At 42.9% G+C, this 15,164-nt stretch overlaps 2 protein-coding genes across 2 annotated transcripts in view; one reads left to right on the top strand and one right to left on the bottom strand.

Moving 5' to 3' along the window:
- Positions 1-2,194, top strand: part of BBS1 (Bardet-Biedl syndrome 1) — a 37,311-nt gene extending 35,117 nt beyond the window's left edge. Inside the window, exon 13 of the mRNA XM_075675447.1 lies at positions 2,041-2,194. Coding sequence (XP_075531562.1) covers positions 2,041-2,161 — 121 coding nt within the window. The 3' untranslated portion in view covers positions 2,162-2,194. The remainder of the gene's footprint in view (positions 1-2,040) is intronic.
- Positions 2,195-4,231: 2,037 nt separating this feature from the next.
- The window catches only part of LOC142563083 (putative N-acetylated-alpha-linked acidic dipeptidase), a 51,041-nt gene continuing 40,108 nt past the window's right edge, over positions 4,232-15,164 (bottom strand). The window contains exon 13 of the mRNA XM_075673602.1: positions 4,232-14,707. Coding sequence (XP_075529717.1) covers positions 14,500-14,707 — 208 coding nt within the window. The 3' untranslated portion in view covers positions 4,232-14,499. The remainder of the gene's footprint in view (positions 14,708-15,164) is intronic.

Here is a 15,164-nt window from a genome sequence, read left to right as displayed (position 1 = left end):
AACACGTGTCCTGGCGTCGACGCAACTCAAGACAAGGAATATGGTGTGCTGGGATTCCAGTATACCATACAAGGAAAACAAAAGGCGCGACTGACCGCGTGCACACGCTCGCGCGCGTTCCCGTGGAGACCGCGCGAGCACAACCACGTGACTCTGCTACCTACCCTCCTCCTTTGTTTTCCTTCCTCGCTCGCTCACCCCGTCAGCGTACGGCGTCAAGAGGAATTATGTAGTCCCAGTTTTCTGTTTTAAGCGGAAGCGATGTCACTGCTACATAGAAAAGCGAGTGTGCAGCCAAGGATGTTATACACCTCCTTGTGGGCAACAAGCGAAAATTCAGGGACCAGAAATCCAGAAAGTGGGACAACCAAAAACGAAAACTCCGGAAGCGGAACTGGTGTGAATGAATCGGGGAGCAGCGGCGCACATCAAAGGTCGGCGCCACTTAGCAACAGCTGCAGTAGCACATAGATACAGAGGCTTTAGGAGGTGGGGACCTGCTTGCCAGCTTGGGCAGCAAGATAAATGAAGAAAAGTTTTATTCAGGGGGCTCACATACGCCAGGAAAGTTGGCGCAACGTTAACAGTTGTCGGTGTAAAAGCTTGTGCCATCGGACCCACTGGGTGGGACTAAAGCTTTACTGGCAGTCTTTGGCCAGTGAATGGTCCCAGCCATATTGCATCGAGATGTTCCTCAACATTGTCGTTTGACTTCTTAGCAGTCAAGCGCCACTACCTCCCTGCCAACACAGCTCTTTTTGCAATGTGGCCAGTCTGTCTTTACCTTAGAACCTCTTGCTGAATTCTTTGCGACTTCAGCTGTTCTGCACTGGATCTGAATTCCTTTGTCTTTGCTTGAGGGAGAAGAAAGGAAACCAAGGGTCTGATTTTTATTAGTCGTTTCATAAGCAGCCAACAAACAAAGACGCCAATGACAGCATAGGGGAAATTACACGTACTTATTAATGGAATTAAAGAAATGAGAAATGATACATTAATGGAAATGAAAGTGGATTAAAAAACAACGGGCCGCAGGTGTATTAGGTGCATCTTCGTATTAAACGCAAGATGCTTTTGCCAATTGAGCTACTGCAGCAGTTTTCCCATCCACTTTCTGGGGTATATACGTTTTAGCTACTAGAAATAAAGCTGGGAGTGTTAGCCAACGCCACACCTCACGGCCTTGACGGTGGATGTGGAACATCCTTTTTTGTTGCAGCCGTCACGTGCGCGTGATCTTTTTTGGGTAAAGCTAACAGGTTAATAAACCCACACATGCTACCTGAGGGCATCAATGCTGCCGGATTCGAGGTCTCACCATGTAATGAATGAGAAAGGAAACCAAGGGCCCGATTTCTATTAATCGTATCATAAGAAGCTAAAGAACAAAGACGTGAAGGACAGCATAAGGTAAATTACATGTACTTATTAATGGAATTACATAAATTCTAAATTAATGGAAATGAAAGTGGATGAAAAAGCAACTGGCCGTAGGTGGGACACAAACCCAAGTCTTCGCATTACACATGCGATGCTCTTACCAATTGAGCTACCACGGTGCAGTTTTACCATCCACTTTCTGGGGTATTTATGTTTTAGCTACTAGAACTAAACCTGGGAGTGTTAGCCAGCATTACAACTTGTGGCCTTGACGGTGGATGTGGAACATCTTTTTTTTTGGGGGGGGGGGGGCGGGGAGGGGGGGGCTGTCATTTCAAAGTGAACGAATAACAGCACCAACTGATAAAGATGAGCTGAGAAGTCGGCACACACATGCGCTGTCACACGAGTGTTGCTCTCTCTCGTCTCGTCCTTTTCAGTTTGCGCTGTTATTCGTTCACTCTAAATCGTAACCAACTAGCCCAACAAGCCTTAACAATATTGTCATTGCATGCATCTAGCAACAGAGGAACTACAGTCTTCAACCTCGCCTCACTATACCGTGCTGCCGCTGTCACATTTGGATTCCCCAACTGCTATATATTATTCAGTGGTGACTGCACGAAAGGGAGACCAACTACTGCCGCATATGCAATGCAGGTGGTCGTGGCTAGGCAGACGAAGGTCCTGGCGACAGCTCTGGTGCAGATGCCTGCTCTGGATATGCCTTAGCTGTGCTCACTGGATCGCAACGAGGAAGAGGACTGGACGCAGCTGTTAATAATATTTTTTCAAATACATGCAATTGTTCAGACTCTTGTTACTATCATAAAGTGCGAGGGAAAGTAAAAAACTAAAGGGACTTTTGAGAAAAGGTACATTTATTCTAATGCCAGAAAACTGAACCATACATTATTTTTCTACATAACCTCCCTGCACTACAGCACACTTTGCCCAATGTTTCACACGTTTTTTGATTCCGTCTGAAAAAAGTTTTTTGGTTGCACCTATAACCAATCTTGCACTGCAACAATGACTTCTGTATCTGTTGCAAATCTTCTCCTGAGCACTTACTTCAATGGTCCAAACATATGAAAATCGCTTGAGCCAGGTCTGGACTGTATGGCAGGTGTTCCAGCAATTCGAATCCCAACTCCTTTGTTTCAGCCGTCCTTTGGCAGAATGTGGCCGTGTGTTATCTTGCTGCACAGTGCCACCTTTTCGCAGTTTTCCCACAACGTTTGGGTCTGATTGCAGGTTTCAATTTAGTTCACTACCCATCACAATAGTTCCCACTGTTCACAGTTTTGCTTCTTAGGGTGAAATGAATGGCTACCACACCTTCCATGTCCCAGAATAGTGTCAGCATAATCTTACCAGCTGATGGTTGACGTTTAAATTTCTTAACTTATGGTGATGATGAGTGTGTCCAAACCATGCTTACAGCGTTACTTTCCGGTTCATGATGATGTACCCAAGTTTTATCTACATTAACACTTTGCTGTAAAAATCCATCTCCCTCCCGACGATAATGGGCCAAATGTTTACGAGAGATGTCCAACCTTTGTGCCTTATGCTGCGCTGACAATTCTTTTGGGACACACTTTGCACACACTTTCCGAAAATTTAGCCCATCGTGTAAGATGAAGTACGCTGAACCATGACTGATATGTAAAGTATTGGAAATTTCGTCCACTGCGATTCATCTGTTTTCCATCACCATACTCTCAACAACTTTCAAATTATCCTCAGTCGTTGACGTCGATGGCCTGCCTGATCTTTCCTCGTCACATAATGTTCTTCCCTGCTTGAAACTCTATCCATTTGTAGATCTTGTTTTGGGATAAACAATGATCACCATACTGCGCTTGCACTCGACGAATAATTTCTGCAGGTTTAATGCCTTCCGCAAACAAAAAGCGAATCACTGCCCTGATTTCCTTCTTGGTGCAGATCAACAATGGAGCTGTCATGTTTAACGGTCAGCTACACTCCAATGACTAATGCGGGAACAAGAGTGACACGTTCCCTAGAGATGTTGCAGATGACACTAATTCAGCGCTGGATACTACCAGTGTTACCAAACTTTAGTGCGAGAAATTGCAAAAGTCCCTTTACTTTTTGACTTCTGCTTGAACATACTAATAGCACAAACACACCTGCTAGCCTGTGAACTTCAAAATTTGCAAAATGTTTTAAATTCCAATTCACCATTTTTTAAGTTTGTCGTGAACACACAGGCTTTAAAGGTTGCCACCTGGTCCTCATCGGCACACCATTTGCCGATTCGCTTTAGATTAGGACATAACTTGAATCACAAACACTCTGTCTGGCATATCTGGGGAAGTTGTAAGGTATGCACATGTAGTCATCTCCATTTCCTGTCTAGAGGAATGAATCTGTGCACTGCAATGAAAAAAAAAAGCCATCTGCACATTGTTGGCCTCTTTGAGGGACAATGCTTATGAACAGTGGAAGCCACAAGAATGCACATGCCATATAGTATACAGACTGGTACCCAGCATATGCTGCGCTATTGCTCCTTGCTCTGCAGCAGTGTTCAAGTGTGGCTGTCTGTACCAGCTCAGAGCAAGAATTAGCATGTTCAATACAATGGGACAGTAGCAAATTAGTGAGCTTAGAAAAACTGCTGAAATGTCTACTGACAACGTTTACATTTTACATTTTGCTCAAGCAACAGAAAAGTGAATTAAAAAAGCGCCACAGCAAGAAGATAAAGAGAAAAGCACAGTGCCAATGGGTCCACTAAAAATCCCAGCTCGCAACACTTTTACCAAACACAGGTTGCTAAAACAGGAGAAGGAAAAACATAAGGAATAGACAGAGCAGGTGCTTTGGCGAACAGCCATTTAATGAGTAAAAAAACTACATACTTCACATTTCCAGCGCTCATATAAACACATGCCTAGAGGCGGACAGTATTTGCACAGTCACAAATTGCAGGCTGGTTGCGAAAGGCACAGCTGCTCTTCTTCCACTTGGAGCCAGGCTCCTAAAAACACAACCTCAGAAACTCTGATCCCTTTGAGGAATAATCAGCTTTTTGCACCGGCTGTTGGAATCACAAATAAGGACACGCACCCAAGCCGTGCATGGTGCAGTTGCTTCAGCTCCATCCACTTCAGTTCATCAGAAAATTCCTGCTAGTAATTTTATTTGGTGCAGAGTTTCTCAGAAAAAATTAAAGGAACCCTAAAGAAGTTGGGTTCAGTTGAGAAAAGATAGGCTTAGCCTTCAGAATACATATCCGCGTTGTTCTAGTAGTAAAAAGACTGACTATTAGCTAAGAAAGACAAAACTGCTTTTATTAAATTTTGCAATGACACTGCGATGGTGATGATGTCAAGTGCGATATCAAATGTTTTGTCGTACTTTGAGTGTATCGAATTCTTTTCAAAAAGGCAAATAACAATAGCTGCCAGGTTCAGATTGAGAGTCCTAGCTTTCTTCCAAGTGCAACGCAGTCCTTTGTCTACATAGCCCCACGCAGATACTACCAAAGTCTGCTAGATCGCAGGTGATTAGTACAGGAATTTCAGTGTGGCGTTGATATGTGCCTTTCATTTACACATTATCGCAGCTCTTATAATGTCTCCACTCGCATTAAAACTGATGTGTCTGCATTTCAAGCAACGCAGTCTATGAATCCAGGTGAAATTAACAAGTCACTTATGGGTCCCTTTAACTCATATTTATAATGAATCAAGTTTTGCACTTCGTTGACCTCATAAAAAAGTATTTTATTTCTGAATAGCAAGTCCAAGTTTGATTTATCCATCAGACATTCATGGAAGTGAATCAGCTGAACCATGTACAGCAAACATGAATAGCCCTACGCTATCAGCAGAGAACATATGCTAAAATATGAAGTACAATGAGAAAAACGCAAGCTGATATAAAAATGAAGGCGATAACAGACAAAAAATAGGAATAAGAGAATAAATATGACAACACAATATTAGTTGGCCCAGCTGCCTAAGAAATCTGCCAAGACCATGGCATAAGACACAGAAAAAACATATTACACCATCAGTAGGCTTCTGCGATGCTAAGAGGTCTGCAGCAGAAGGCCATTGAGAATTCAGGATGCAGAGCAAAGATGCAGTGCTGGCTGTTGAGATGAGATGCCCTCAAAACCACTGCCCTGTGCCATTGCATCATGTTGTTGCAACACAAGCCGTTCCTACTACAAATGCCAAAGCAATAGTTTACATATGCAAATGTGAACGTGCAAATAAGAGCACTAAGTGTAAGTGAACCTGTCATACTGCAACCTTGTTGACGCTCAAATTTGATACATAGGTGGAATTTTATGGTGCATGCAGTTTACTGCCATGTTTGGGTACAGTACATACCTGTTTTGTTCAATATAAGTAAGCAGCATGCAGTGACTGCAGTGATGCCAGACAAACGATGCAGGTTTCCAGAACAATAATAGCAACGCCATGCCTTACTGTGGCATTGGAAAAAATAGCGTGTACACTGCATTTAGTCCCAGTGATGACAGCTGGCGTAACTGTTCCGCTAAAATAAAATTTACATTTCCTGTCTGGCATCACTTCATATGCATACATCTGATTTGTGCTGAATGAAACAGGCCAGCACTGTGCCCAAAATTAGTACTGACCACTTCAATGTCACACAGTTATCTTGAATTCTGACCAACGATGGTCAAGTCCTTTACGAAAAACAATGAAGACAATATTTTATGCATTATGTAAAACACTCTACCATTTATTGCAAAAGTTTAGTTTAACAGCACTATACATCAAAATTAAAGAAAATAAAAAGCGATAAACTGAACTAATCCTTGGCTATTTTTAACAGAAACATGTGGATCGATTCATATTGTCAACGGCACGGAAGGAGTTAAACTGCATGCATCAAGAAATGTCACCTTTGCGTCAAATTTGCACGCAAACAAACCAACGGCTCAGCCAGAAGAGCCTTATATACCTGGCACTCTGGTTTATGCAATGTTTGGTACATAAAGCAGACGGCACAATTCTGCAGGATGCATGTGCAAACAGTAATCACATCATAACAGCGCAGTGCATCATGCCAGGAGACCCAAGGTTTGCAAGGCTGTACAGTTCCCACCCACTGGTCACTTCTGGTCATTTGTTCACACCTAATGTGGGCTTATCACAGCAATGAATCTGGCTAATGCTAACACGCATTAGAGCTCTGGCAAATACTGCCAATATGTGAACTGTGGTCGCAGCAGTTGTAGTTATGGTTCATCAACACACCACTATATACTGCGAAGTAACTGTAGCTGTCAGTTCTTTTTTATTATGAAGAAAAATGTTAGCTGCACTGTAGTTCTGAGACACCATATGGAAGAGGAAGCTTTGTTTTGTTATCAAGCCACAGAAAAATATGCATGGCTCTCGTGAGCAAAAAGGCTAAAAAATGGAATGTTCCGACCTCAGATTGTGCCTATGACGAAGCTTCTCATTGAAGGAATACATGATAGACAGCTTACACAATACTCTCCCATCAATAAAGCCCACACCGTGATAAGAGTCCTATCGCACCAGGCACATTGAATACAATGCAAACATACAAAATAAAAAGTTATAAAATCATCCAAACGTTGCCACACATGCCACAGAGGTGTCAACAAGCAGGCTCATGTTGAACATATACTAGTACAGCTCCCTCATTTATGCTTTGCAATTCTTTCTGTGCATGAACTTAGGCATATAAAAAGTCATATTGAATTATGCCATATGTTGTTCAATCTCATAAAATTGTGATGCTGAAATGTGTCAAAGGTGGGGAAAAAAAATGTTATTGAGCCCAAAGGTTAGGCATTTGTGAAGTGTGAAATTAGTTTTACGCATCCTAAACTTATGCCAAGGCCACATGGTTTGCCAAAGTAGCAAGCTCCATACTAATTTTGTCCACTAGGCAACCTAACATGCAGCAAACGTTTTCTTTATGCAGGCATTCCTGCCTTGTGCCCCCATCAATATAGGGCCACAGAAGCCAGGAATTTAACCCACAACCTTTATTTAAGCAGCTAAGTGCTGTGACTGCTGAGTTGCTGCAGAAGCTCTAATGGCTGTGCTTACCTTTTCATGCTTGACAGCAAGAAAAAGTTAGCAAGAGCCATGTGAGTATGAAAACAAAAGGAAAGCTTATGAGGAACACAAGAAAGACACAAAATGCAAAGCTGCTGACACAGCTGCACCAGCACACCAACACTTAAGGCTGAACCACACGCACTGAATATTCAAGCGACAGCCACGTATTTAGCAGTCGCGGAGGGCAATATGTTGCCATCGCATGTAGCATCGCTGGTGTTTGTTTACCTAGAAAAACTTGCTTGTCAATTAGAATTTCATGAGGCAGCTTTTGCTGGATATCGCGGTTGCATAACATGGCAGTGCCCAGGCCTACAGTTCCGATTCGATTTCGCTCTTGCCACTTACAATTTGTTGTGACAGCAGTAAATAAATGACGAAATGAGACTTTGCTTAGTCCTATCTCATGCTGAAGACTAAGAACTAACAATTTTCTGTTATTACTGAGATCAGCTGTTTCTTTTGATGCTTATAGACTTAAGATGCCATTGAGCCACAATAGTACTAATTCCTGCCTACAAGATGAGGCCATAGTATTTACTAATGCTGGCTATTCAGAAGGCTTTTTCACTGTGCTCAACCGCAGTACGCTAGATCTAGTATATTCTAATTAAAATGTTGATCTCACAAAATGTTTGCAGTTTTTTATGGATGTTTGAATGTATTTAATTGGACAACAATGTAACTTTGTGGCTACTTCATTTCCTAATGTAGAGTCTATGCAGTTGCCCCATACCATGGCTCAGCAGCCTGTTACATTGCTTGTCCCTGTCGCTTGAATATTGTAAGCATCTGGTTGCCTCTTTAAGCCTACACCGTTGAAAACAGGTGCGACAGGAAAGAAGCACGCAACAGAGCTGAGTATCCTTCTGCTCCTTGACCTGCGACTAGTGAGCCATAGGGCACACTGTATCTAACAGCCACACACATCTCGCTGTATGGCGGGTGAACATGCTACAATGGCACAGAAGTGCTCGACTAACAGGATCCCTGTCGCATGTGAGTATACATGAATGTCACTTGACCCAAAGAAGCTAAACTGGTGTCAAATGGGCAAGAAAAACTAAAATATTGTGGGGTTTAACACCCAGGAACACTACAGTGGGCTATGAAAAACACTGTTCTGTGTTGTGTGTGAAAGCTGTCCATGTGACGGGGATGCTAGACTATAGTTTGAGAGCAATGAAAGAATGCTCTAGGCAAATAGCAGCAACTTCAGGAGCTCTCCTTAAACTGCCCATGTGTTCTAGTGCCAGCTTCAGTAACCAATGTTTAAATCCTTCTCATTTACATAAAGCAATATTACCTAGGCTTGTATGATACGGGGAAAACTTTGGATATAAGCAACATGAAGTCATTGCCATGCCCTTCAAACATGTACATTTGTGGGGTTTAAAATTCAAATTATTTTGTTAAAATTATTCTGTTAGCAGTTATGGGCTGCATTTTCCGGCAGCGAAGAGTAATCCGCTATATGCAATTCCTAGATTACATGTCTACTAAAGGGGCCATGACACGGTCCTAAAAGTATTCTCAATTCATCACTATAAATGGGAGTAGAGGGGCCAATATGGTTATACATACCCACAAAAAACTTGACTCTCAGCACACATTACTTGGAAATTTCAATTTGAAATCACTGCCTTTAAGCCTCTGCCAGTGACAGTGATCACCATTTTGAGATGTGTTGCGTGATGCTGGGATTTGTGGGGCTACCACTGCGTCGAATGCTTCGAAACAGCCAGAAACCACATCGGACATCTTGCTCTGCATGCTCTGGCACCCTATGGTGCAGCAAGGGTATCACTATCAAATCGTGCCCGCAATTTTTTACTCAAGTGATAAAAGTAGTACAAACAAGAGAACACCTCCAGAGATTATCTTAGGCTGACCACCGTAACGTACATGTAAAAAGTCAGTGGTGATCTTGTGGTAAATGCGAGAGAAATGCGTCAGCACTACATCGCACCTCTTTAGCTTCGCAGATCATTTTATCTCACTCAACACACGTCTTGCCACTTCGCGGAGCGAAATGCACATGGCAGTGCTCCGGAGCAGACTGAGGTGTTTCAGTGCCGCCGCTCTTTCCCTTTCTCTTGAGTGCCAATTCGCCAGCTGTGCCTCTCTCTCTCCTTCCCAACTGCGACTGGCTTCTAGAAAGCCCACACTCTTCTAAGCTCTCCCACTGGTAAGCTCTTGTAAGCCCTCCCACCTCCTCTCTACCTCTAACACGTGACCAACATTACACACCTCAGATCAGCTTCACGCACTCCACATACATACATTTCTTTCCACTTTCACACTCCTAATGCTAACACATCAAAGACTAAGTACCACATGGTGACCATGATGTATTTTCAGCTCCTACAATTACATCCAGTGCTTGCGGTATACGAAAGCTTGGCCTCCAAGATTCACTTCCGTTACTCTGAGGGAGCTTTAGCTGGGGGTGCAAGTCATTTTGACATCAGTTAGTGTTGCCAGACTTCTATATGGTTCAAATGCGATATTAGAAAATTGAAATACAAATTTTCTACCCCATCGAATGTGCTAAAATTTAGCCAGCTTGCAGTGGGATACGTACCCTTTACCATGCAATGTATAATTGCGGCTTGCAAATTGGGTGTCATCGCCACTTAAATGCAATTTTGCAGATGGCACCAATGATAGGCACAACTTTTCAGTTAGAAGCCATTCCCATGGCAACCAGGCTTAACAGCATTGTGAAATTTCCCATAAGGTGCACAAGTCTTAAAGACCATCATGCTACAATATTAATTTAGGAAAGGTGAGTGTAAATGGGACCACAAACTCGCACTGGCTTGCACAGGTTGGCTGCAACCACCGTGGCAAGGAAGTGACTTTTGCCTCTCCAGCAAACTGAAAGTTCATTGACAGCAGTTTGCACAAGGTAGTTCCACAATTGTTTATGTGTGGCAGCGTGGCCAATACCGAATGTCAGCCAGAAAACAACCTGCAACGCTGGCTGCATCAAGGTCCTGAAGTAGCTGTATCAGCAGGCTGTCGCAATGCGCAGCTGGACGTCAGTGTTGGTAAAAGCGGCAAAGCATACAGCAATGTGCATCAGATATTACGAAGCAACTGCAGCAGATATTAGTAAAGCGTTTAATTAAAAATAAATTTTATGGGTTTACACGCCAAAACCACAACACGATTACGAGGCATGCAGTAGGGAGGGCCTCCAGGTTAATTTTGGCCACGCTTGCTTCTTAAACGTGCTCCTAAATCTATGTTCACGCGTGTTTTTTCATTCTGCCCCTTTCGAAATGCAGCCGCCGCAGCGATCTGCCTATGACCTCAAACACAGCAGCACAATGCCATGTGTACTAAGCTACTGTGACAGGTGTGAAGCGCTTGCCAAACCTTGGGTAGATTTTAGGCAGTGGCAAAACAGAGCATGGGATTTTTGTAGGGTTTGAGATGGGATTTCTCTAAGGTTTGAGAATTAGCTTATAAAGCTATGCCTTATTTGATGCACGAGTTGCTCATATTCACACACGTCTATAATATACCTCATTTGTACGATTCTAACGCGCCCCTGAATCTAATAGGCACCCAATTTTCACGGGTTCAAAGTAAGAAAATGAAAGTGCACCTGAATGTAACATGCACTTGAATGTGACATGCACCTGAATGTAATACGTGTCCAATTTATATTAAAAAAAAAAAAACAGTATGTCCCCACATTTGTGATCAGAAAAAATGAGACATGCAGAATTTTCACAGAAGGGCAAATTTTTTAAATGAGTTTTCATAATGAAAACGGCATGTTGCTATCGCCATTTGCGCTTCAATGGACACAGATACCAACAAACAAGGCGGTATTCTCAAGCAATCATTTTTGGAGATACTACCATCACTTTCACGAGATGTTATGCGACTCGTCATTGAGCTTGTCGAAATATATGGCCAAGGGTGTCCCTGGCATTCTGCACAGGCACTTGGCCCAGCATCAGGAACGCTGGTACCTGTATAGGCCAACACATCCAGTGTTGAGTCGCATGAAATCTCATGAAAAAGATATCTTGGAAAGTGATCATAGTCAAGCACAAAATGAACCCACAGCAACCTTGAAGAAAAATTAGCTTTGCCACCATCTCGTGATGGTGATGATCCTGTGTCTGACGGCTCTGATGGTAGGCTGTATTGCCAATGCCACGAACACGGATTTGGTTTCGTATCAGATTGTAATTCAAAAGCAATTTTCAAACCAATTTTTTTTTAAAGGGGCAAGCCAGATTTGTGTAAATATAGCATATTTACAACAGCAATAGCAACAGGTTGACTGAGTGTCTACCAAGATTCAACTTCTACATACAAAGCAACCTTTGCATACAAAACTGACCTAAGCCCAAGTGTACAAAAATAGCCCAACATACCCACAGTCTTTTAACAAGTCTAGCAGCACGGGATGGAAAAAGAATGAAGCCTAGTGCAATAATGCCAAAACAAGGACAGGACAGATGCACATTCTTGTTCAAATAATGGTTCCATTGAAAATGCTAAAATACACTGGCCCATGCTCACCACCTAACTGCGGTGGCTCAGCGGCTATGGTGTTGCGCTGCTTAAGCATGAGGTTGTGGGATCAAATCCCGGCTGCAGCGGCCGCATTTTGATGGGGGCGAAATACGAAAACACCCGTGTTCCATGTATAGGGGGAACGTTAAAGATCCCCTGGTGGTCAAAATTATTCTGAAGTCTCCCACTACGGCATGCTTCATAATCAAATCGTGGTTTTGGCACGTAAAACCCCAGAATTCAATTTTCACAGCCTAAACACACTTTCGCACTAAGTGACACTAACACACTTACATATTAAAGCAACGGAGCACAGTTGGCTGTTTCAGCAAACTTAAATTTAGCGATATTTTTTTTGTCTGAACAAAGAGACCATACGAGCTACTGAAATTTCGAAAGAAAAAGAAGGAAAAAAAAAATTGCCGTATGGTGTGACAAACAACTAAAAGGGTCACTCACACACTCTTGTTATTGAATTTGTAGTTGGTCACATCTGAAGGCACACTTGCAGCATTCACACGTCCAGTAGGAACCTAAGGTAACGGTGAAACCAACGTCTGGACGAAATAAACACCTGGATGGACAGTGTGTGGCACAACTGTAAGCATGAATGTGGCATCATGAAGGCACCATTGTAGTCTAACACACATGCGGTCAGAGGCGAATGCCGAAATGAGGTGGAAGGCGCATGTTGGTGGCATTGTAAGCACGAGCCACATTGTCAATGAATGGCAGTGCAGGCAAAAGCCTCTAGGAGCCACAAGCCGCATGTCTGCTACTGTAGCATTCTCTCTGCTCTGTTTCATACTTAGCAGGCAATGCTACGGAAGCTATGTGTGCTCACAGATGTCCCCCTCCAAATATTTTGCAGAGCAGTAATTTCTTGCCTAGAATGCTTTCTATAGAACTACTTCATATATTGTGGATACAACTTGCGGGATGCAAGACTATGTCAAATTACGTACTATTTGTGCACCTTTGTGTTCAATGCATTAGGTTCTGATAACTACTGCAGGTGGTGCACTGTGTCTGCTTGTCACAGAAATGTGCCACACTGCTTGTTCTGCAAGGAAAAGGATCAGGTATGCAACACCCTCTATATAGCAAGTCATATTTTGTGACATGATATTATGAGACTAGGTTATATCAAATTACATGGAGCACAGCTACATCTTTCATTTATATGTGACACACTACTTTTTGGTCAGAGCACAGCTACATCTTTCATTTATATGTGACACACTACTTTTTGGTCAGAGCATTAACAGAAGTCTAAGAGAGCCTTTGTAGCATTGCCTGCGGTGTATGAAAAAGATAATAGAAATGCTCTTCTGGTCAGCTCAGTGCGTAGTGTTTCACATTCTGTTCCAGGATAGCAACAAGTGCAATGTACTGTATCATTGTGTGCAACGAGAGAACTTTGCAGTTCGGCGGTCACATCTGTTCCTGCATTTCCCACTCTACCTTATACAATCAGTGATTTTCTTACAACTTGAGAGCCATGGCTTCTGAGCCTTTTGCAACAAGAGAGATGCTGACAGCTTCTACAAGTAACCTAACTCACACCTTGACGCTATGGTTTAGGCTATTTCCTCTTCTGAAAGTTAACATAAAACAACAATATGTGAGGGTTGCAGCATATGCTGATGAGCTAAAATATAGCGTGAATGGACATGACAAAAGATGCTGGCATTCCAGTTGATGGAATAAATCAGCAGAAATGTCATAACATCGGTAAGTGCCTGTTGCTACAGAGCGGCATTTTGCTGGTAGTTGCACATGTGAAACAGAAGGCATCGCCATGAATGATTTAACCACGTGGATTCTTCACAGATCGATTGTGACTACCTCAATCGCAGCAATGCGCTTGGCTTGCTTCAACAGAGTGCAGAAGCACGTGCATGGCAGCTTAACTTAAGTCCCTAGATCAGCTTTTTTAAAGCCTGAAGTTGAAAAGGAAAGCCTTTGCAGCAACACCCATGTTGTCATTTTTTGGCCCCAAATTCCTGGCTATGCACTGCCTTCTAAAACAATGATATTCCTAGCATGGTTTCACAGGAGGCCTGAAAGGAAAAAAAGCTATCCAGGGACTTCAGCTTCACTCAAAGGTTTTCGGACACATCTACAGCATCAGGTGAGAGTGTTGCCAGACGTAGAAACACACATGTTCCTTGCTTTGGCTGCCATCTAAAACACCATGAAATGGACCTGTTTCTTGTGATGGCTTAGTTGGTACATACTTGAAGTTATGAATATCTAAAACCAGACAGAGCACATCAATCACAAGGGCCAGGGGTACTACCTTCCAATTACACTAACATATTGTTTAAGCAACTCTGCTCAAATAAGATGGATGAAAGTGCAAGCCTCTGCCCCTTGTCTTTGGCATGTGCTCAGTTTGTTTTTGCATTATTCATAACTTCACTTGGGAAACGGAATGGATTTACACGTAGCGTTGCTAGGCTTAGGGTGGCACCACAGCAGCCAGTGTGTCGGCAGCCTGCTGGATGACCTGCACCAGCAAGGCGTAGTGCTGCCTCAGCACATCCAAGTGGGGGCCTGGATCGGTGGGAGAGCCCAGCTCATCTACGAGGCGCGTGAACTCGTCCATGATGCCTGGGAACATCTCGTCCATGTATGAGGGCAGCTCGGGTGGGGACAGCACCAAGTGCCTGCAAAGGAAGGCAGGCACTTATGTGCACATTGACTGGGAGCACAGAGTTTACTTCGGCATGCTGAAATATTTTTACCATAATTATTCTATCATACTAGTTCGAAAACTCTGCTTCGAATTTCAGGAAGAAGTTAAAAAAGTAAATCTACTAAAGAAAAAAAGAAGAAGGTATAATTAAAAAATGCTGTTTATTTGGTTTTGCTAACTGTGAATTTCTGAAACTGTTTCATCTGTGTTGTTGCATAGTGCAGATTTTTTTGAAACACACACAACTTTTTTGGGTACACATGCACTTCATTAACAATTCACATTTAGACCGAGCATACAAGCAGCAGCAACAGACTTGGAACAGCAGAGACTGACAGGCACCACATTGTATTTAGATCACACCGATTTTTTAGTGAATTTGCTAGCTATTACCAATTTTACCTGTCTCAGGAACTTGACTGTATGAG

Source organism: Dermacentor variabilis, chromosome 11 (genome assembly GCF_050947875.1).
Source record: "Dermacentor variabilis isolate Ectoservices chromosome 11, ASM5094787v1, whole genome shotgun sequence".
Lineage (NCBI taxonomy): Eukaryota > Metazoa > Arthropoda > Arachnida > Ixodida > Ixodidae > Dermacentor > Dermacentor variabilis.
This window is presented reverse-complemented; position numbering and strand designations above follow the sequence as displayed.